This window comes from Suricata suricatta, chromosome 9, assembly GCF_006229205.1.
Source record: "Suricata suricatta isolate VVHF042 chromosome 9, meerkat_22Aug2017_6uvM2_HiC, whole genome shotgun sequence".
Classification (NCBI taxonomy): Eukaryota; Metazoa; Chordata; class Mammalia; order Carnivora; family Herpestidae; genus Suricata; species Suricata suricatta.
The window spans coordinates 4573748-4597414 of NC_043708.1; the positions used below are offsets into that span (position 1 = coordinate 4573748).

A 23667-nucleotide genomic window follows, 5' to 3' on the forward strand; every position below is an offset into this window, starting at 1 on the left:
AAGGCAGATTCACCAAGAACACTACCACGTGCATAGACATGGCTAGTCAGCTCCCAAAGCTTCTTTATACCACCTGTGAATGTTGCCTTTCTAACAAAACAGCCAGCTCTTGGACGATTACCTTATTGAGACACAAATAAAAGATGTGTGGTGACGTCAGCCCAACAGCGTGAACGCACTTAATGCCACAGACTGTGCTTCTAAAAATGAGCCAGACAGTATGTGTGTCTTAACACAATTTGACAATTTTTAAATAAAAATGTCCATGACAGCTCTTAGGAAAACAGAGGTGCTGTTCGAATGTGAGGTCCTGGTGCTGGAGATGGTTCGCCCAGACCATGGTGCTGGTGTGAGCGTCATGGCCGCTACGCGAAGTCAGCTGGTGAGAATCGACAGCCTGGCGGCCTCCTCAGGCAGAAGCCACATCACCTTGGCCTCTGCAACCCTGGCTCTTGGCACAACAAGCATTTATTAAATGAAGGCCTCTTCCTAGTCTGTTCCTCCTCATTCTCACTCCTGGCAACTTTCCAGTAAGGGCAAGCCTTTTCCAACTCATTATTTCATTCATGTTTTCATTCACGCTACGGACTTCCTGGAGGGCTCACAAAGTGCTGGGTGCAGTGCTGAGTGCAGGAGTCCAGGGAGAGGGTGCGTCTTCGCCTCCTGCCCGAGGTCTGGTGGTGGAGGTGGGCTGAATGGGAATCACTGCAGTGGGTGCATGAACTCAGCCTTGGAGGATCAGGGACCACGGTCCCTTAGCAGTGACATCTTAGCTGGGTATCAAAATAGACATAGGACTTTCTCAGGGGAGCACACAAGGCAGAGAGAAGGGCAGAGACACAGGCAGAGAAGCCAGAAAGAGCCCAGGGGTCCAAAAAGATGGAGGAAAGAGGGTACGAAGGCTGGAGGGGTCTAGAGGCCAGACTGGGGGTGGGTGAGATCTGACATTCATCTTTCAAGAGAGGGAGCCTTTGAAGGCTTGAGGACAAGAAACCAATGTGTTCAGATCTGAATTTTAGCAAGATCTCTCCAGGGGCAGTGAGGTGGATGCATTGGGGGAGGTAGGGAAGCCAGGAGGCTGTGACGAAAGTCTAGGTGAGGATGTTGATACAGTCCACCACAGATCATGCACAAAATAGTAACTTAATGGTGGCAAAACATGGAGGACACTGTCTCTGCTACGTGAGTGAAATTAACACCTCTTGCAATGAGGCAAATCAGCAATGCATGCTTCCTAATAGGTTGCCCTGATGACACAATATCACTTCTCTGCCATTTCTGCCAAAAAGGCATCACCTGACTGTAATCGTATGGAAATAGCAGACAAACGGAATAGACAGACATTCTACAAAAGTGGCCTGTAATATTAAACTCAGGAAAGTCAGGGAAGAACTAGATCAGTTCTAGAACAAAGGAGGCTAACAAGACGTGGGAACTAAGTATAACTTGTAAACCCGGGTTGGACCTTAGACAAGGAAAAATGTAGCTATGATGACAAGGACAATGACGACAAGACTTGAATGCCAATTGTAGATTAGATAAGTGTGTTGGATTAATGTTAAATCTCCTCATTCTGATAACTGGAATATAGTCATACAAAATAATGTCCACATTTTTAGAAAATACACATGTAAGTATTTAAAGGAGGGGATCACAATGTCTCTAACTCTCAAATGGTTTCAAAATTACACTATACTAAAAAATTGTAAATACATATACACACACAAAGAATAAAAAATATGCCTACAGGTACACATCAAGAAGAAATGATAAAACCAATGGTGATTTAAACAATACACAATAAGTGAATGTGGGTAAAAGATATACAGAAGTACCTTAGAATGTTCCGGGAAATTTTTCTGTATATTTGAAATTATATCCAAATAAAAGATCATCTTCCTCAAAATGTTAAGCACAGGTTTCATACGACCTGTAACACCAGTTCTAGGTTCGTACACACTCAAGGGAAATGAAGACATACATCTACACAAAAGCTTGCACACCAATGTTCACGGCGGCCAAGACTGGAAACATCGCAAATGTCTACCAACTGATGAATGGACAAGCAAAAAGCAGTATGTGCGTTTGACGGAATGCCACCTGGCGATAATTTAGAAAATGAAGTTCTGAAACAGGCTTTTGCAAGGGTGAAGCTTGACCACCTTCTCTCTGAGTGAGAGAAGCCAGACACAAAGAGAAATGTCGTTCGATTCCGTTTACAAGAAATGTCTAGAATACGAAAATCCATAGAAATGGAAAATAAATTAGCGGATCCCAGGGGGTGAGCCCATTGAGGGGAAATGGGGAGTGTCCGCTTTTGGGGGGTGATGACCATGTTCTAAATTTGACTGATAGTGGTTCCATTTTGTGAATAAGTGCATGAAGTGTATGTTACAAAAACCACATCTCAGGAAAAATTATTCGGGGTGCCTGTATAGCTCAGTCGGTTGAGCCTCCGATTTTGGTTCAGGTCATGATCTCCCAGTTTGTGAGTTTGAGCTCCATATGGGCTCGATGCTGTCGGCGGGGAGCCTACTTCTGATCCTCTGTCTCCCTCGCTCTTTGCCCCTCCCCCACTCATATACTCTCTCTCTCTCTCTCTCTCTCTCTCTCTCTCTCTCAAAAAATTAAATAAAAAGTTATATAGGAGCGCCTGGGGGGCTCAGTCGGTTAAGCATCCGACTTCCGCTCAGGTCATGATCTCACGGTTCGTGGGTTCGAGCCCCACATCAGACTCTGTACTGACAGCTCAGAGCCTGGAGCCTGTCTTTGGATTCTGTGTCTCCCTCTCTCTCTGACCCTCCCCTGCTCATGCTGTCTCTCTCTCCCTCAAAAAAAAAATTTAAAAAAAATATTAAAAATTTTTTTAATTAAAAAAAGTTATATAAAAAAATAACTGTTACCAAAAATGAGAGCTCTAATAAAGAAAATAAAAAGCCAGGGGAGAAGAGATGAGGTCTGAGCAGGGGAGGTCTTGGGGGGTTGGGGAGTCACCCGTATCAGTGTCCCTCAGCCCTCGCCCCCCCACCCCCAGCAGCCTGCCAGGCTCTCCCCTCCACCGTCAGCCTGGGTGCTGCCCCCTCTGGAGAAGACCTCTCTCTTCCCGAGACCCACCATCTTGGGCACACTCACCTGCGGCTGAAGGCCAAGTCCATGACCCTGCGCTGTTTGTGCCAGCGCTCATAGTCACATTCCGACACCAAACCTTGGCCAAACAGTCTGCGGGAGACAAGGGCTTGACGTGAGAAACAGGAAGGGGCGGGGGAGGCTGGTGGCTCGATGGGAAGAGGGTCAGCTTCGGGGCCGATGGAAAGTAGTCTGCAGCTACACAGTGGTGGTGGTTAGCCACCCTGTGGATGGACCAAAGGCCACCGAATTGTAACTCCAACGCGGTTAAGATGAAGAATTTTGTGAATTTCACTAAAAATGAAAAATGAACCAAATACAAAAGAAATGGGGTGATCACGTGCAGCAACCTGGCACCCCCTTCCCCCATGCCACCCCCGCTATCCAGAGGGGAGAGAGCAGAAGGAAGGTGATCATGACAAGAGCAGAGGCCACCACCGTTTAGGGGGCCGCTGGGGGCGTGACTGGTAGCCAGGGCCTCGGCTCTCCAAGCCACGCCCAGGGGCTCCGGGCCCCTCCCCCAGCCCTCCTCAGGCCTTACCTCTCGCCAAACACGGTCTGGATTGCGTGATACATCTTGGAGTCCTTGTTGTACTTGGTTGACATCAGGAACTTCTAAACATCCCCAAAAAGCCAACATGAGCTCATGGACCCCCGAGAGGCTGCCAAGGATTCAGCGGTTTTCTGGACGCTTGTGAAACACACCCCAACCATCACCACTGACCGAGGGCCAGCTGTGCCGTGAACACGCCATTCCGTACACTCTGGCCTAACCTTCCGGGAGCCCTGTCTTCAAGCCAAAGCATCTCGTTTGGGGAGGAGGAACGCGGGGCAGAGAGGGGTGAAGGGATAGTCCTGTGGCCACTCAGGCGGAGTGGTGTGCTGTGGTGGGGGGGTCGTCCACAGTCAATGGCCATGCATGGACCTTACACTGTCCCCCCTTCTAAAGCAGTGAGAACAAGACAAGGCAGGTGCTGCTCTGAAACCAGAGTAGGGAAGGGGAGAAGCCCGGAGGGAGGGCTTCTGGGACACGGAAGAGACGCTTGGCACAGATTCAGCTTGGTTAATGCCAACCCAGCCATGAAAATCCAGGAAGGCTTCCTGGAGGAAGGATCAGTTTGCCTCGCTGCCAGATGGAGGGAAGCAATAATAATGTTAGGTGACAGCTCTTAAGCCAGGACAGCCAAGGAGTCAACAGCTCAGGCTGTGGGGTCAGCTGGCTTGAATTTGGATCCAGGCTCAACATCTTGGCCTCGCCCTGGGCTAAGTTCTTCATTTCCTCTGCCTTCAGTGTCCTCATCTCCCAGGATGGGGGTAAGGAGTGCCTGGCTGGGGAGGCGGCTGCGAAGAGTCGGTTTGTTCGACACGAAAAGTGCTGAGGGCAGTGCCTGGCACGCCAGGGGCGCACCAGCGGGTCGTAGCTCACCTGTTGCCCAGCCAATCCTAACACACGGGGGCTGTTTCTACATCTTCCATACGACGGAGAGACTGTGACTCAAAACCAGCCCAAGGTCACCCACATGCGGTGAATGGAGGGCATAGGATTTGAACCCAGGCAATTTGCCGTGGCAGAGGGAAGAGAAGGCTGTGATCCAGGCCGGGGAGGCCCGGGCCACATGCTGGATGAGGCAGAATGAGAGGAGGGGAGGGGCTGCAGGGGGCTGGACCCCAGAGGCCTGCCTTGTGTCACCCTGAGCGTCTTCCTGGGGGCACTGGGAAGCAGCAAGATGATATCTCTACTATACATTAATCCAGGGGCGTCTGGTATCTGGGAGCTTAGCTCAGGATCTCATATCAATTTTTCAGCTAAAAGGAACCCCCAAATGGCGGACCTTGGGGCATGAGCCATTTCCTGAGAACCCCATCCCTGCCCAAACACTGTCATTGGTAAACCAATGTCCCTCACTGCCCACACCTGCAGGCTGCATCCCCATGAGAGTTAAGGGTCCACCTCTCGGGTTCCTCTCCAACATCCCTAAACAGTCCAAGGTCTGGGCCAACCCTCCCAACCCAAATTGAGGCGTCCCCAAACGGGCACAGCAGCCTCGACACAGGCTCCAATCAGGTGCCCCCAAAGTCGAGGGTCCCCATGCCTGTGGTCCCTGGAGCTGGGGATCCTTTGAAGGCCCAGTGAGCTGGGTTCTGGGATGTGAGGGGTGCATGGGGCACCCCCAGCACCTTCTCTGGTTGTCCACACTGGCAGCACCCTTCTGCCCACGATAACTGCTAGAGACTTGTCTTCCTGCCACAGGCAGTCTGAAAAAATAGGCAAAATGCACAACATGTCTATTTCAGGCACTGCACACAGGAAGTGCAGGATTGTGAATCCTAAGAGATGGGAAAGGAGCGGGGGGAAAAAGATGTGAGACCTATGACCTAAGATCACTCCAGCTGTCTGCAATTTCAGGATAAAGGCACTAAAAGATGAAACTCAAATGTAGCCCAGTAGGCTTTCCAGATTGATGAGACAGAGATCAGAGTCCAGACTTACAGGAGGAGGCTAGAATTTGTACGGCAGAGGAGCTGAGGGGAGGGAGGTGCATAGAGAAACAGCGCCTGTGCAGAAATCCACACTGGGATCCCCTACAGCTTTGGATGAATACCAGCCCGTGCACCGCCCAGTGAACACGAGACCGGCTGAAAAACAACTTTTGAGGCAAGGAGAATTACTGTGTAACTACAGGCCAAACAGTTCTCTGAGCTTCCACAGGCCAAGAACTGTTCAAGTCCCCACTGCCAGAGGTAAACTTCCGACGTAAGCCCTTTTTTAGCAGCCCCCAGAAGAAAGAGTCACTCCTTAGTAGTGAGGCTAGACTAGCTCTAGAGTAAAAGTCGACCCTAAATCAACCCCGCAAAGGCCTTAAAGCAAACCTGGACAGGATCAGACTGACCCCCAAATAACTTTACCATCGGCCAGAATGAATTCAGCACTCTTTAAAAGAATAGAACAAAATTGAGAAGTCAACAGTGTACAATTCACAATGTTCAGTGTCCAACATAAAATCACTAGACATGTCAAAGAGCAGGAAAATCTACCTATAACCAGGCTCAGAAGTAACAGAGATGATGGAATTTGCAGAAAAGAACTTTAACACTTGTATTACAAATATTACAAATATACTCAAGGGACCCACATACCCAAGAAGTGAAAAGACACCTATATAGAATGAACAACAGGAAAAGTACATGAAGGAAGATCAGGACCAAGTTTCTGAAACCAGTGATAAAGAGAAAACCTTAAAAGCAGACAAAGTAGTAGATTGATAAAAGTTAAAGATTATACTATAAACCCTTGGACAACCACTGAGAGTGAAAGAAAGAGAGCCAATAATCAAATAGTGGAGATAAAATGGAATACTAAAACATACTCAATCCGAAAGAAGGCAGGAAAGGTAGAGAGGAGGACAAACAGGACAGAGGAAAACTAACAGCGTGGTAGATTTAAACCTAACTGTATCAATAATTACACTCAATATAAATGACCTAAGCACTCCAGTTAAAAGGCAGAGATTGTCAGATGGTATAAAACAAGACCTGAGTATATGCTCTCTAGAGGAAACCCACTTTAAATCTAAAAGCCCAGACAGGTTAAAAGTAAAAAGATATAGCAAGCAACACTAAGCAGAAGGTCACTGGAGTGGCTATATTTTTTTAATGTTTATTTATTTTTGAGAGAGGGAGAGAGACAGAGCGTGAGTGGGGCAGAGACAGAGAAAGAAGGAGACAGACTCTGAAGCAGGCTCCAGGCTCTGAGTTGTCAGCACAGAGCCCAACGTGGGGCTCGAACTCACAGACTGCGAGATCATGACCCGAGCCAAAATCGCAGGCTCAACCGACTAAGCTACCCAGGTGCCCCTGGAGTGGGTATATCAATACCAGACAAGACATCCTTCAGGACATGGAATATTACTAAGGATAAAGAGGACATTTCTAAAAATAAATCACACAATTCATCACAAAGACATATTAATCCTAAATGGGTACACACCTAATAACAGAACTTTAAAATACATAAAACAAAATCGATAGAACGAAAAGTATAAGTAGAAAAACCCATGATTGTGGTTGGAGAGTTTGACATTCCTCTCAAAATAATTGCTAGAGTAAGTATACAGAAAACTAGTGAGGACTTAAAAATTTGAATAACACTATCAGCCGACTTGACCTAACTGACGTTTCTGAAACATTCCATTCAACAATTACAGAATGAACATTCCTCTGAAGTGCTCATGGACAGTCACCAAGGTAGACCACATGCTATGTCACCAAGCAAGCTTCAGTCCATTTACGTGGATGTAAATCATGAAAAGTATTTTAGCTGACCTTACAGAACGGAATTAGAAATCAATAACAGAAAGATATTTGTAAAGATTATAATATTTAGAAAGTAAACACTATGCATATAAATAATCCCTGATTCAAAGAAGAAGTCACAAAGGAAGTTAGAAAATATTTTGAACTGAAGGAAAATAAAAGCACACATATTGAGATGTGTGGGACATTTGTCCTAAAGTAGTACTTACAAGGAAATGTACAGCTGTAAATGCTTTTATTGGAAAAGAAACAAGGTCTAAAATCAATTTTCTAAACTCCCACTTAAAAAATTTGAACAAGAATAAATTAAACCCTAAGTGGGTAGAGGAAGGAAATAATGCAGGGCAGAAACCAATAAAGTAGAAAATGGACAAATAATGGAGAATTCCAATAAACCCAAAAGCTGGTTCTTTGAAAAGATAAATAAAATTGATTAACCTTTTGCTGGCTTGATTAAGAAAATAAAAGAAAGCTCAAATTATTTGCAGGAACGCAAGAAGGAATATCACTACAAATCCAGTAGACATGAAAAAAGTAATCAATAAATATTATGGACAGCTTCATATCAATAATTTTAATTAGATGAAATGGGCAAATTCCTTGAAAGACACAAATTACGGGTGCGCCCGGGTGAGTTTGGCTCATGCCACGATCTCGTGCCTTCGTGAGTTCGAGCCCCGCATCTGGCTCTATGCTGACATTGTGGAGCCTGTTTGGGATTCTCTCTCTCCCTCTCTCTCTGCCCCTCCCCAGCTTGTGCTGTCTTTATCTTTAACTAAATAAGTAAAAACACAAATTACCAAACCCAAGAAAAATAGAAAATCTGAATGGCCATAAACCAATTAAATAAATTGAGCAATTAAAACAAAACAAAAAGCACTTCCATCAGAGAAAATGCCAGGCCCAGATGGCTTTACTGGTGAATCCCACCAAACATTAAAGGAAGGAATAACACCACCCCATATAAACTCCTTCAGAAATAGAGGGGAGGGGACATTCCCCAACTCAACTTATGAGACCTATTAATCTGATCCCCAAACAAGACAAATACAGAAACACAAAACTCTTAGCAGAAGAGAAGCAGATTGTATCATGAGCTGGAATGCAAGGTTGGTTTAACACTTGAAAATTAACTGATACAAGGCATCATATTAACATATATTGTTCAACTTTTCTCATTGAGCGTCATGAAGGTCTTTGTGTATGGTTTTAGGTAGCATGCTTTACAAATCTTTTAAAAAAATTTTCTAATGTTTATTTATTATTTTTGAGAGCAGAGGAGGGGCAGAGAGAGAGGGAGACACAGAATCCAAAGCAGGTTCCAGGCCCTGAGCTCTCAGCAGAGAGTCCAATGTAGGGCTCGAACTCATGAACCATGAGATCATGACCTGAGCCAAAGGTGGACGCTCAACCGACTGAGAGACTCAGGTGCCCCTAAAAGTCTTAAATTGTGTCTATATTTGAAATTAAACTTAAAAAAGAAATGATTTCTTATATCCTTTTAGAGACACCATGATTGTTCAGCTTCTCTCCTGATCTGGGTGCTAACCTTCATCCTATCCCTCTCATGCCAAGGCTCACTCCACACCTGCTGCGTACCCACTGTGAGAAAAATAGCATCATCATTTATTGAGCAACTGCTGTATGCCAGGCCCGGCTTGATGGCTCAGATATACTATTTCAGTTCCATTCTTCCAACCACCTGTAAGAGGCATCGTCCCCATTTTACAGATGAGGAAACTGAGGCCCAGAATGGTGGCAGAGGCCAGACTTGAGCCCAGTTCTGCCAGCTCCAAAGTAAATGAACTGAGGGCCATTCTTAGTACCTACATTGCAGGCACTGCCCTGCACATAGTATAGACCAATCAGTGCTGACTGTCTCAGTTTCCTAATCTCTAAAATGGGGACTAATAAGAGTCTCTACCCTGTAAAGATTCAATGGGTTAATAATCGGGAAGTAAAGAAGTACATATTTAAGTATCTTTTGCCTCTTTGTTAAATAAATATTTGTTTATGTAAATACTTGTTAAATGAATCAATTGATATTCAAATCTCATGACAGCTCTGAGACAGAGGGGTTATGACCCCACCTCAAAGCTGAAGGAACCAAGCCTAAGAGGGGAGAGCTAGCTAAACACGTGTGCATCACTTGGGCAAAACTCCCACATGGTGGGTGGTCCTTGAGAAAGATGCCATCCACTTCTGGATCCTTGGGAAACGAGCCCAAATGCTGGGGACTCTGGGACATTTCTCTTACAGTCTCTGGGGGCTGAGTTTTGCGTCCCCAACCCAGGGAAGGGAAGGGCTCTCCCCATGGAAACTGCTCTGCTTCCTACCTTGACCGACTCAGGGCTTGTGATGATGACCGAGGTTTTGTGGAAGACATTGACCCGCACAACAGGTCCGTACTTCTTAGCCCTGGAAACCAAAATGACCCAAAGGAGGCTGTCAACGACGGGAGACATGAATGTCGTCATCACCACCCAGTGGGAGGTTCAGGGTCTCTCATCCCAGGAGGGGCTTAACGTGGACCCACTGCGGAGTCACATCCCCCGTGGGGTCTCAGTTTTCATATCCATGAAATAGGGTTGCTATGCTCCTCCTTTGACCCAAAAAAGTTTGCTGGGAATCAAGCGACACCGTGTCTTTGAAATGCTTTGGCAACTGCAAAGCACCAATGAATGCAAGGACTGTTACTGAGTCAGACCCCCACCCCCCACCCAGCTTATCATGGGGACACTGAGGCTCAGAGAGCTTCTGTGTCTAGTCCCGGGTCACACAGTTGCAAAGGGCAGAGGTTGCCTTCTGAATCGGCCTCGTCTGCCTCTCCACTCAGGGGAGGAACTTCGGGGGTGGGAGTGACCTGGTCTGGGGGAGGGGGAGGGCTGCCCCATGGGGGACCTGGGCTGGAGTAAGGACAACGAATGACAATTAGGACCCACCAATCCAAAAACACATCTTGGAGCATGCGGCCACAAACCTCATCCTTTTTCCAAAAGTAGGGGAGGTGTCCTAGAAGGAAACTAGGAGAAACGGGAAACGTTACGATCACCAGCAGTCACCATGAGCGAGTGCTCCCTTCCCCACAGGACCCTGTGAGGTCGGAGTCAGGATGCCTACTTTGCAGGTGGGAGGACTGAGGCACGAAGGGTACGGCACCAGCACCGGCTCAGGGCACCAGCGTAAGGATGCAGGTAGGACGCAAACACAGGTCCGGCCAGCTCCCTGGGGCAGGGGGGAGGGGTCGGTGGTGGAAAGGGCTCCATGATATTGTGCAGAATTGTCTGGAGACATTCCTGGACTCTTCCCGCACACTTCCCGCCTTGGTCCGTCTGAGCTCCCCCTACCGCCCAGAGGCAGGTCTGTTGATAACCTGCCTTCCAGGTAGGCTGAGCATGGCTGGGACCAGGGCACCCACGGTCCCTCTCACCGGGGGACGGTTTGCTTATGCTAAGCCTGCTGTGGGCACAGGATCAACAGAATGCGAACAAGTTTATTTGGTATCACCTGCTGGCATGTGTGAAAGGCGCTTCCTACCTCCTGCATGGCTGATTCCAGTCAAGCTCACTCACTACCGCACCCAGATGGGGAGACAGAAACCACAAAGGGGCTTTTCTGAGTTAGAGAACTCACTTTCTCCTGGAGAGTAAATTACAAAAGTTGGAGAGCGATGAAGAAATGAGTGGGGAAGAAATCAGAGGGGGAGGCAGTCAGAGCTGGGGGTAGCAGTGGGCAGGGCCACTTTCTACGGGCAGGTCGGGAAGATCCCTTTAAGAAGGTAATGTGGGGTCCCTGGGTGGCTCAGTTGGTTAAGCATCCCACTCAGGCCATGATGTCTCAGTCCGTGGGTTCGAGCCCCGCATCGGGCTCTGTGCTGACAGCTCGGAGCCTGGAGCCTGCTTCAGATTCTTTCTCCCCTTCTCTCCACCCCTCCCCCATTTGTCTGCCCCCTCCTCTCAAAAATTGAATAAACATTAAAATAATTTTTCATTAAAAAACAAGGTCGGGGCGCCTGGGTGGCACAGTCGGTTAAGCCTCTGGGTTTGGCTCAGGTCATGATCTCACGGTTCATGGGTTCGAGCCCCGTGTCAGGCTCTGTACCGACAGCTCAGAGCCTGGAGCCTGTCTTCAGATCCTGTGACTCCTCTCTCTGCCCTTCCCCTTCTCAGCCTGTATCTCTCTCTCTCTCTCAAAAAAAAAAAATTAAAAAAAAAAAAAGAAGGTAAATGTGAGCTTCAGTAAATGCAGGACGTGACTACCCGGGAATCTGGGGGCGGGGCATCCCAGCAAAGGGAAGTGCAGGTGCAAAGATCCGAAGGTAGGAATGTGCATGGTCAGTTCAAGGAACAGTGAGAAGGTGTCATGGCTGGAGTAGAGTGAGGGGGATGTGGTACAGAATGGGGTCCACCAAGGTAGGGGGCAGATGCCAACGGCCTTATGGGTTGGGGTCAAAACGGCTTTGACCTTGAAAAGCAGAGGGTCGCCAGAGGGTTTTGAGCAGAACAGACACAAGGTCTGAAGGGTTTTCAATGGCTCCCTCTCACAGCTGCAGTACAGGGGGTGGATGGGAGGCAGGAGTGAGGCGGGGGCACCAGCGAGGGGCCCTGGGAGGGGAGAGGGCGCAGACCAGTGGGAGAAGCCCGGGTTGGAGGACGAGCCAGGCCGACTCGCTGGGGGTGTGGATGTGGGTGCGAGTGGAGTCCAGGCTGACCCAAGGCTTCCGGCCTGATCCTTGGAAGGGTGAATGAAGCTGCGTCTCCTAAGGTGGGGGGGCCGCGGGGGCTTGTGCGGGGCAGCAGACCCTGTCGTGCCCGCCTCTGCCCTTGTCCGTGCAGTCAGGCCGCTTTCTGGGGGGCCAGCGCGAGACTCTTCTGGGGCCCTGGGCTCTGCCTGCAGGAAGATCGAGCCAGAAGTGCCGGCTCCACACGCCCAGAGCAGCGCCTCACCAATGACCTTGCGCCCTGCACCTTGGTGGGGCCGCCCCCCAGGGCCCCCCGGAGGTTGCACTTGCCCCCAGAGGTAACTTGCTTTTTTGGCTTTCTGACCTCCTCTCTCTATGCATTCCCCAACTCTCGCCAGGATCACTGCCCCCCAGAAACCACTCACAATTTCTTTTTGAGAGAGAGACAGAGCATGAGCCAGAGAGGGGCAGAGAGAGAGGAAAAGACAGAATCCCAAGCAGGCTCCATGCCATCAGTGCAGAGCTGCGCACGGGGCTCCAACCCATGAACCGCGAGATCATGCCCTGAGTCAAAGCCGGCTGCTTAACCCACTGAGCCCCCCTCCCCAGGCGCCCCCATTTCAATTCTTGCCTCAGGGTCAGGGTCTGCAAGCCAACCTGAGACACGTAGACTAAAAAAGGAGTCAGGCTTTGAACTCGGCAGGTTTGCAGAGGAAAGCACTACAAGAGTCCTGCTAGGAGATGCTCGCTGCTGGAGATGTAAATGTGACAGTCCTTAGCTGAGGGACAGCCCTCCCAGCCCAGCAGCCGGCTTAGACCGTGAGAGGGGGAGACAGAGGAGGGACCTAAGGGCTGAGCCAGGCTGTCAGGCAGCAAAGGGACAACCAGCCGGGGAGACTGAGCAGGAGACGGCAGAGGAGAGCCGAGGGGGCTGAAGCAGGCAGCCCGGGAAGGAAGCAGGACAAGGGGACAGGGGATAGACTTGTCCAGGGGCCACACAAGATGAGGGAGGACGGAAGGGCCACCGTGTGTACAGCTACAGGGAGGTCACGGGACTTGAGCCAAGCAGGGTGGGCTGCTCAGGAGAGGTGGGTGCCAGGGCCCGATGTGGGGTGTTGGGCCCAAGAGAGGAGGGGGGAGGAATGGGGGCCGAAGACAGGCTTCGGGGGGGGGGCTGTAGAGGGGTGCAATGACAAGGGGGCGGCAGCTGGAGGGAGTGACAAGGGAAGGGAAGGATGGTTGTTGTTTTACAACACGTTATATAAAGATGGGAATGATGCTGGAGAGAAGGAAAACTCAGGGTGTAGGAGAAACGGGCCCTGCTGGGCAGGGTCGCTGAGCCCAGGGGGCGGCTCTCCTCGCCCCGGAAGCACCTGGGTCCCAGTGGGAGGGGTGCGTGGGCCCAGTGCAGGGAAGGGGGCAGCGTGGCAGCAGAGCTCCGGAAGGAAGTTCTCTCCGGCTGTTCCAGGTACCCAGGGAGGTAGGAGGCAAGAATCAAGGCTGAGGGTGGGGACTGCGGGGGAGGGGGCAGGGCCTGAGGAGAGGAGAGCACACCCTTGGTGAGGACGGAGGGCCGCTGAAGCCCACTCGGGGCGAGTGACTTTGAACTTACAGCGCTTCACCTGCAGAAAGATGGTCTGAGGACATCCCGCACGCCTGGCTGCGTTTCCAGAATAACCTAGTAACCGTGGTCACTGCCATAGCTGCCCATTTGGGGAGAATGTTCTTTTTTGAATCACCTAAGTGACAACAAAGGCTAGACCGTCTCCACCCCACCTGGCCTGAGAGCCTTCACCTTAAACGCTAGGGCCCAATGCCACTTGGGGAAGAAGGTCAGTGAGTGACACCTCTAGAAGGTCAAGGCGACAGAGTGGTGAGGGGTCCCCATTGCCCGGCAGGAAAGGGAACTAAAGCCCATTCCTCCCAGTTCCTGCAGGGGGCGCCAGGGAGGCACAGGCAGAGCCGGAAGACCAGGTGTTGGAAACAAACAGGTAAGGGATGGGAGAACTGGGGGACGGTGGAATACTGCGACTGGGGTTGGGGGCTGACAGAAGCCCACCTGGCATGTCCCAGTCGGTACACTGAGTAAGACGGAGCAGCCCAGGGAGAGAGAGGAGGGCGGAAACCCCCTCCCCTCCGGATCCCTGGCACATGCACTTTCCTATAATGCTGCAGCTGGCACAGTGGGAATCCAAGGTTTCCTGGGGACAGAGAACGTCTTGGATAATAAAGGAGAAGAGGTCATCTGGACCTCCCTGATGAGGCCAACCGCAGGGATGAAGGGAGCCACGTGACAGCTTAGCGTGGTGGTGGGGGCCACTGACGGGAGTGAGGGTGAGGGGCCATGGCTGGAATGGGGTGGTGAGGGCTCCAAAGACCTTGGGATGCACCGCCCAACAGAGCCAGCAAGGGGGTCTCCACCTTCTCCTGGAAACATCAAACAAGGTATTGAACAGCCCTCACCTCCGGCAACTAGACAAGTAGGAAGCAGAGGACCAGGAGTCACACTGGAAAAACTATTCGAAAATAAATAAAACCTGGCCGGGCGGGACTTTTTTGGCGTCAAGTTTACGTGCATCCCACGCTACGAAAAGAGCGGGGAGTGGAGGGGGGTGATGATGGGAAAGTTGGGAACAGCAACAGAGAAATGAAGAAGCCACAGGTGTCTGTGTGGGATCCAAACGTGGGGTCAGAGCTGTCGGCGGTTACACGGATGGTTGCAGTAGGATATGGTGTGTGGAGAACTCCAGAGGGCATCCTGGAGGAGAGGATCGGGAGGAGGACGGGTGGGGGGTGGGGGAGCACAGCACCTGCCCCCCGTAAGGCAGAGGGGTCCTCGCCTGAGAGTTGGCAAAGCCTGGAAGCACTAGGGAGAAATGTCACCACCAGAGGCTCCATATGTCCACTTCTTAGCCAACCACGGTGTCGCCAGCCATGGCTTGAGGATTCAGGCGCTGAATACAAAAGGCATGTGATCCACACTAGGAGAGGTACAGAACTCTCACTTAGTGCACTTTTCTGTGGGACCGCCAGATGGGCGTTAATCCAAAATCTTTTTGCATCTGTACCGTTCAGCTCACCTCAGAATAAAGAGCCCAACGGTAATTATATAATTAAATATTATATAATTAACCTCTGCCTACTCCTCCACCCGCCTACAGGCGCCTGTAGGCCACACGTAGATTCTGCGGTGTAGGATTTGGTGGAGAATTCAGGCATAACAGGGAAAGAAATACGGACACAGGCTACTTCATGGATGAACCTTGAAAACATTATGCTCAGTGAAAGAAGCCAGACACCGAAGGCCACATTGTGTATGATTCCCTTTATATGAAATGTCCAGAACAGGCAAATCTAGAGACAGAGAGCAGATTAGCAGTTGCCTAGGGCTGGTGGTTGGGGTGGGGAGTGGGGGTGGGGAGTCGGAAGAGGAGTGACGACTAATGGATATTGGGTCTCTATTTGGGGTGATAAAAATGTTCTGGACCAGTGAATAAGATGGGACAGCTCTGTCACTATCCCAATAGGTACTGATTGTACACTTTAAAAGGGTGAATTTTAGGGCACAATTTTATTTCGAAAACGCAATTAAGAAAAAATATATGGAAGAGGGGCGGAGAGGGGCGTGATTTAAGTTCTGCCTTCTCAAGGCAAGAAGAGACCAGGTCTGCAGTGCTTGGAGCATTTGGGTTTACGTGAAGACCGAGCCATGGTGGGACCAAGCAGAACAAACCCAAAGCTCATTCAATCCCAGGCTGTCCGTGGCCGATTTGAAGCCTTGAAAGAAGACAGAGGACCTAACAGGACTCGTAGGCGATTTCCACTGTCCACTTGGAACCCCTGCTTACCGAATATCTGCTATGCATGTGGCTACCCAGCCGCAGCTCTGCTAAGGTGTGCGGGACATCGCGATGAACAGGACAGACACGGGCTTATGGGAGAGACAGACACTTAACAAGAGGTTGCACAAAGAGTTGTCCAACTATAGTTATAATGACACAGAGTTTACCAAATGAACATAATATATTCGGGCATGGAAGGGGGTGGGACCCCCCTGAGGAGTTAGCATTGAAGCCCACCCTGGGAGGTGAGGGGAAGGAGCATCTAGGTGGCGTGGAAGACAGAGCTGCCTGGCGTGGGAAAAGGAAGACCCAGGGGTGGGTGAGGGCACCTGGGAAGACAGCCAACCAGCAGGGAGAGCCATTGCTTCCCGGTCTCACCAGCCACAGACATCTTTCCCGAACCCACCAAACAAGAATTCAGGCTTCTAATGCCAGGTCATCTGGCTTGTGCTGGAGGTGGGCACCTTCTAGAATGTTCATGCCCTGAGGTTTTAAAAAGTGTATCTAATGCCATTGTTTATTCATTCATTCAACAAATATTTATTGAACATCTGCAATGTGCCAGGAGCCGGGGATACACAAGGGAACACACAGAACCCTGCCGTCCTAGGGCTTACATTCTAGAGGGGGAGACAGACACAGTCAACAGGTGAACAGACAGTCAACAAGTGAACAGAAGTCAACCTCAGGGGTGATGGCCCCATAAGGAGTCTGAGACTAGGTGGGCTTTACAGGGGGGGGTAGCAAGACCCTGGAGGAGGGACTCAGCTACAGGAGGGGGGGCTGGGTTCCAGAAAGACTGGGGGCAGCAGTGAGCAAGCAAAGGGGGATGAGAACAGTGCGGAGTGCGTTCTGGGAGCCCAGCAGGGGCCCTGCTGGCCACACAGTGGACTTCATTTAGAATTCGATTTCCTTCCACAGTGATGGGAAGCTTTGGGGGCAGAGAAATTACACATTTGATGTAGGCTTCAGAAAGGTTAGCTTCTGGTGGGAGGAGGTAAGTTGGGGTGGGGGCGGGGGACAAGGAAGGAACGGAAGTACTAAGGAGAAGACGAAAAGCATGTACCAGGACAGAAATACCAAAGGGCAATATGACCCAAGTATAGCGTGTTCCAATTCAGGTTGAGTGACCCCATTCAACGTCCCAAAGTTAAGAATGCTCACTTTGGAGCCAAGGCTGGCCCGGGTTTAAATCTAGGCTTACTAACTGTGTGACCTTGGGCAGGTGACTTTGCCTCTGCGTGCCTCAGTCTCCTCGTCTGAACATGGGGCAACAATAGCGCCTACCTAACAGGGTTGTCGCTGCCATCACGTTTATGGGGCCCAGCAGAGCGCGGTGGGCGCGGAGCAGCTGCTGCGGCTGTGAGTAATTTGTTACTAAGAATAGTTAGCGCCCCTCTCCCGGCCGCCGTCTCCAAGAGGCCACGCGCAACGGCGAGGCTGGACCCCCGGCCCCGACGCCGGCTTGGACGCGGTCCCCCGGCCCCCCATTCGAGCGCCCCATCCAGGCCCCCGCCCCCACCCCCCGCTCACCTGGGCCTCGGCGGCCCGGGGATGTGCTCGTAGCGGCTGCGAGCGCGGTGCACGAAGGTGCAGAAGAGGCCGAAGGCAACCAGGACGGCGCTGCCGAGCAGCAGCAGCAGCCCGGAGCTCATGGCTCCCTGGCAGGCCAGGCCTGGGTCGGGGCCGGGCACCGAGGGGGCGGGAGGCCGCGAGCCGACTCAGCTGTCAGCGCCGCGCCGCCTCGGCCCCAGGCCCGGCGCGACCCAGCACCGCCCACTCTCCCTAGGCTCCGCCCCTGCCGGCTCGACCCCGCCCAGGACGCTCCGTCCCCGCCAACCACGTCTTCGCCACCGGGTCCAGCTCCTGGGGCCCGCCCCCGCTCCGCCCCTAGCTCCGCCCCAGCCTCAACGGGGCCCGCCCCAGCCCAGGCCCCGCCCAGAGCATGCGATCTTCTCCAATCACAGCGCCGATTCTGGCTCAGACTCCCCCCCCCATGTTCCGCCCCCTCCCCCGCCTCCCCCAGGTCCCGCCCCCAGCCCCGCAAGCTCTATCCCAGCAGCAGCTCCGCCCAGAACGCGTAGTCCTTGGCAACCCGGATTCCTCCGCGCATCCAGCCCCGGCAGCAGAGTAAGGTCCTGCTGGCTGGTTCCGCCCCCTTGGGCGCCTGCAAATAACCGCGTTCTCTGCGCGCGGTCCTAGGCCCCTTTCCTTCTCCCTAAAACCTCCCTGGGAACCCCGTCCCAGACTCCAAACGTCCGTACTACGCCGACTGTTCCCAAAACCTCTCTCTGGAACCCCCAACCCCCACAAGCTGACTCCGCCTGCCTGGCCGGTCGGTCTACGCCTGGCGCCCCCGGTCTCCCCGCGGGCACCCACCGGGCAAGTGGCGAGGCCCCCACCCCGGGGACATGGGGAGGCTGTGTCTGCGAATGACGAGCACACAGCTGTACCAGAGGCTGCTCTCCCAGCGTCCTGGAGCCAAGTCGGAGGCGCTGACCCCGGTCAGAAGTAGCCAGAGTTGGAGTACGTGAAAGTCGGTGCGCAAGGTGGCCTCTGGAGGGAAAGCGAGAAAGGTGCCCGCTGTGGCCAAAGGGTATTTCTGAAGTAATAACCGACACTTCCCTCCCATTTATGTAACCCTCTTGTCCTCAGCCGTCTGGGTGCGACAACCGAAGCCAATTTTGAGTTTTTAGGTCTCATTCCTACACTCGGGGGGCCACCCGGAGTGGGAGCAGGAGATGGGAAGGGCCAGGTGTGCACATTCCTGGTCCCTATAAAGTTCAATGGGCTGAGAAGGAGGCACCCGAAGGCAGATGCTGCCGAGTTCCTGAGGAGGGCACATGCCTCTGCCTCATTCGTGGGCCAGTCCCGGAGAGGTGGAGGGTGGGGTGAGCACTGGGAAACAGAAGGTCCGTGTACCTCCTTGCCAGGTGCAGTCAGGGACAGCCCCCACTAGGGACAGAACTCTTAGGGGTGTGTGGGCTGCAGGGAGACGAAGAGGGCCACAGTCTAAGGGCTGGACCCAGAAGAGACAGGATTTCGGTCCCCAAACCACGGCAGCCTGGACGTCCCACCCCACGCGAGAGGTAGGGTGGCTGCATGGGACTACAGATAGGGGGTTAGGAGTGGGACACGTTGGCCTGCCACCGTGCCCCCACGCGGTGGTGAGAAGAAGCCGCTGGCTGGCCCAGTGGATGGGGGTGGGCGGGTTATACAGCCCCTGCTGGGCTGTGAGTGCACCAGGGGCTGGGGGCAATTTGGAAGGAGGGCTCCCAACAACTGTTTTTTGGAGACAATGCCAGGTCCTAAACTGTCCTGGGCACAGTCTGGGGTCTCACATGAGGAGGGGGAGCCTCAAGGTACATTTGTGAGCCTGTCCAGCTAGAGCTCAGGAGAGGAATGGCTGTTAATAGCCTCTGGTGCATCACTCAACACCAGTAACCTCTGACTTCGTGTCACCATAGCTCAACTGGCATTTCTGTCAATAGAGCACCCCCGTCGCTGATTGGGGCAAGCCAACAATATCCTCTCCCCATGTGCCAAGTCCACTGCTGTCCCACTGGCACCTCATCTCATTCTCCCAGCTCTCCCGTGACCAGGCGGGGAGTGATAAAAGAGGCTACCTGCAAGGCGCAGGTGGGTCTCAGACAGCACTGGGCAGGCAGCACTCCAAGCTGCCAACAGAGGGCGCTGCCTGGAAGCATGTGACCAACCACCTGGCCCTTCCCCGGGAAGGTTTAGGCTAGGTTATCCAATACGGTAGCCACTGGCCACACGTGCCAATCCAGCGCCTGAAACATGGCTAGACCACAGGCACCTGGTGGCTCAGTCAGTTGAGCAGCTGACTCTTGACTTCAGCTCAGGTCATGATGTCACGATTTGGGGGATTGAGCCCAACATCCAGCTCCACGCTAATAGCATGGAGCCTGCTTGGGGTTCTCTCTCTCTTTTCTCTCTGCCCCCCCCCAGCTCACGTGCTCTCTCTTTCTCTCTCTCAGGGTAAACAATAAACATTAAAAAAAAGAGAGAGAGACATAGCTCGTCCAAGTTGAAATGTTCTGTGTTTGTAGACACTGAATGGATTGGATATAAAAAATGCTTGAAAAATCTCATTGATGTTTATATTGATTAACTGTTAAATGATCATTGTTGAATATGCTGCATTAAGGAAAATATATTGTTAAAATTAACTTCGCCGATTTTGTTTTACTTTTTTAACATGGCTGCTAGAAAATTTTAAGTTACTTCTGTGGCTCCATAGAACTGGACAGTCCTAGTATAGACAGTAGCTCTCCACGTGTGGGCCTAAGCTGGAGCATCGCCCAGGGTCAGTGCACATTCTCAGCCCCACTGAGATTTACGGAGTCAGAACCTCCGGTGGGGCCCCAGCCACTTGTGTTTTAACCAGCCCTGCATGTGTTTCTGGTCAAGTTTGAGAACGCCAGACAGGAAGTGCTTTCCTGGCGGGAATCATTGAGGGCGGTACAGGTCTGAAGTGACTGTCCTCTGAACACGGGATGAAGGCCCTGGCCTGGCCTGGGCTTGTTAGAGGGATGCAGGTACGCAGGGAACAAACGAGGCCCCATCAGGGGTGCTCGACCACACCTGGAACGTCCCTGTAGCATTGGGCTCCAGGGACCCGAGAACTAAGCTGTGTGACACTGGGTGGCAGCAGCCCCTCTCTGGGCCAGGTTCTGAGAGATCACTCTAATGGCTGACCGGAAGCCCAATGAGAGGTGGTGATGGCAGAGGCTGATGGGAAGCAGAGGGAGCCTTGAGCCCCGGGTCAGCCCCTCTCCCCAAGACCTGGAGGACTCTGAGTCCCTGGGGACAGAGTCACTTGTGAATGCTCCCTCTGGAGCCAGCTATAGGCAGTGGAGTCAAAGGAGCACTGGACAGGGAGTCTGAACCTGGCTCTGCCTCTCTCTGGGCTTCTGACCCCATCTGCACAATGCCAGGGGCCAATGGGAGGTGAAGGGGGACACTGAATCCCATGTTCTTTACGCAGCCGTGTGACAGCCCCCAACTTTACTGCCTGGTTTCAAATGCTGGCCGTGTGACATGTGGCAAGTAATGAAGTGTTCTTGGGCCTTGGTTTCCACATCTGCATGATGAAGGGTGACCATAATTACGTGCCTCATAGTGTTAACATGAGGCTCGAATGAATGAACATTAATAAAACTTTTAAGGAGTGCCTGGCACAGAGTGCGTGCTCAGCGAATGTCAGCCATGCACCCCTATTACTGAAGGAGCAGTGAGCCTGCGTCAGCCTCCTTGTCGGGAGTCAGGCTGAAGCCTCAGCCTTGTTTTGAGCCCGAGGGGTCATGAGGTGGGAGGCCGGAGGGGGCAGGACCCCATCCAGAGGAGCGGAAGGGCCCGGGCCTGCACCTAGTCCCACAGATAGTGACACTCGGGGCCCAGCTGAAGGCCAGACCACCCCACCACCCGGGGGGGAGGTACCAGGAGCCTCCGCTGGTGGATCCAGGCTATCACTGCCGAGGCGCCGTGGGAGGTCCCCCATCACCTCCACCCGGCTTCCCAGCCCACAGCTGGTGGCATCATGGCCAAATGAAAAAGGGGCTCAACAGGGCAGGGAAGAGTATGGAGGAGCCCCAGGAAGAGGCTGCTTTGACGCCCCCCTAATTCCAGGCTCAGGGGGACAAACAGCTCTGGTCGCCCCACTGGGTAGGACCATGGGGCTAACCTGCTCTGAGGGCCCCCCCAGCTTCCCTGGGCTCTAGTCTCAGCTCAGCCCCACCTGGGACAGGCCTAGGACACTAAGGCCCCAGGCTCCTTTCTCCAGTGCACAGTGAGTGCGGCCTGAATACTCCCCATGGGCCCTCCCGGCTCCTGAGGGGGGGGTCTCCATCAGCTGCTTCCCAGCCAGGCTGGTGGCCCCCCGCAGGCGGAAGCACCCCTGGGCCACGTTGCATCTCTCCCCGGCATAGCAGCACTGGAGTGCAATGGTTAGGACGCCAGCAGGTGCTAGATCTAGGCTGCATGTGTTCTCCTCTGGCTTCTCCCCTCCCTGGCTGTGCGCCTCAGTTTCCCCATCTGTAAAAGGAGGAGGAGAGGAGTGCTGTTCAAAGGCTCAAATGAGTTCACCCATGCTGTGGGTACAATGGTGCCCTGCCCACGGGCCACACTCAGTGACAGGGGCTATGGTTTCCAGGTGGGGCTCCACAGGGCCAGGCGAGCAGCCAGGGCCTAGGGCCCTTGCCAACCCCACCCAAGGCAGAGGTGTGAGGAGTCCCAGAGGTGACCCCGAGCCTCCCTATGCCGTCCCCTACTCCGCACTCAGCTTCAGGGAGCAGCCAGGGGACCCTCCCCAGACGCGCCTGTACCGTTTCCTCCGCTGGGCGCACCAGCCCTGGGGCCGGCTCAGCTCTCGGGATACTGGGTGGACGGGTTGGGCTGGGATGACCCACCCAGAGCCCTGAGGGACCCTGACATGGGCTCTATCCTGTCCTCACTGCCCGTGACCATCTGGCCGCCCTCTCTGCTCCCCTGTCCCGACTACACTTGACAAGCCTTGACGGACCTGGCATGGAGCCAGGGTGGAGGCCCTTGATGGGCAAAGGAACTTCCACCTGTGAGCGGGAGGGAGGCTGCAGGCCTAGCTCCCCTCCTCCACCCCTGCCTCCAGCTCCCAGGCAGCATGGTCAGAGAGAAGAGGCAGGAAGGGGTTTGTAAACAGTGACATTATTGGCACAGCCTCAGGTGACAGAGCATCAGTAGTCTTTCTAGACTCCTGGGGGCGGGGAGGGGGACAGCTGGAGGAACCACAGAGTCCCTGGGATTTCACTGAGCAGCCTGGGGATGGAGGTGACCAAAGTGGCTCCAGTGCCCCCAGGACAGCCTCTAAAGTGGAGAAACCTGGCACCTCAGTCACTCCCCGGGGGCCATGGTGCTGGGAGTGGCCGGGGGTGGCTTCTGTCCCGATGAGCACTGGGGAGCCAGGTCTCAGGGCCAGGGGGCCCAGCACTGTCCCCAGAGCAGCCACATAGACCCAGCATGACAGTGAAGCCGAAGACGACCGGAAGGCTTCCCCCAGAGTCATCTAGTACCCGCTCCCCAGGCGCTCACCTCCCACTAGGCAGCCCGATCTTCACCCAGATGCCAGGGCCCATGGGTCAGCTGGGACTCACCCGTCTAACAGCTTCCCTTTGCCCCACTGGATGCCCTCCTGTTCTCTTCAGCACCTGTGACTGCCGGGCCGGGTTCTCAGGCCATGCTCCAGGTGGTCCAGGGCCTTCCACTGCAGCCCTGGGCGGGACAGACCTGGCCCCCTACCTCAGTCTGCCGGCTGTACCTCTGTTAATGCGGCCAAGGGCCAGGTCTGCCCTTGAAGGGCTCCGTGCTCAGCGCCCGTGGCCGCACCGTGTTCCTGCACATGCCTGGGAGGTCCGGGAGTAAGAAAAGCGCACCTGGGGCCCAGGAGCACAGAGATCCCGACACGCGGTGGCTTCCGGTCTGCAGAAGACACAGGGGCAGGGGCACAGAGAGCACGGGAGCACTGCACACACCTCGCGTGCGTCCACGGGCCGCCGTTCCGGATGGGCGCCCTCCGCCTTCAGACTCGGGCACGCAGCCGGCGCTGCCAGGCCCGGCGGGACGGAGGTGGCCCAACCGGCCGGCCGGCGCTCGCCTACACGTCAGGGTCCTCGTGGCTGCACACGACGCCCGCGTCCTCCTGGTGCC

General features: G+C 53.3%; 1 protein-coding gene across 1 annotated transcript in view; it reads right to left on the reverse strand.

The window, feature by feature from the left end:
- The window catches only part of LOC115302608 (cholesterol 24-hydroxylase), a 30588-nt gene extending 12836 nt beyond the window's left edge, over positions 1–17752 (reverse strand). The window contains exons 1-5 of the mRNA XM_029952542.1: positions 17497–17752; positions 10383–10463; positions 9777–9858; positions 3668–3741; positions 3133–3219 (exon numbers count right to left, since the gene is read on the reverse strand). Of these exons, the coding sequence (XP_029808402.1) occupies positions 3133–3219; positions 3668–3741; positions 9777–9858; positions 10383–10463; positions 17497–17618 (446 nt within the window). The 5' untranslated portion in view covers positions 17619–17752. The remainder of the gene's footprint in view (positions 1–3132; positions 3220–3667; positions 3742–9776; positions 9859–10382; positions 10464–17496) is intronic.
- Positions 17753–23667: the final 5915 nt, after the last annotated feature.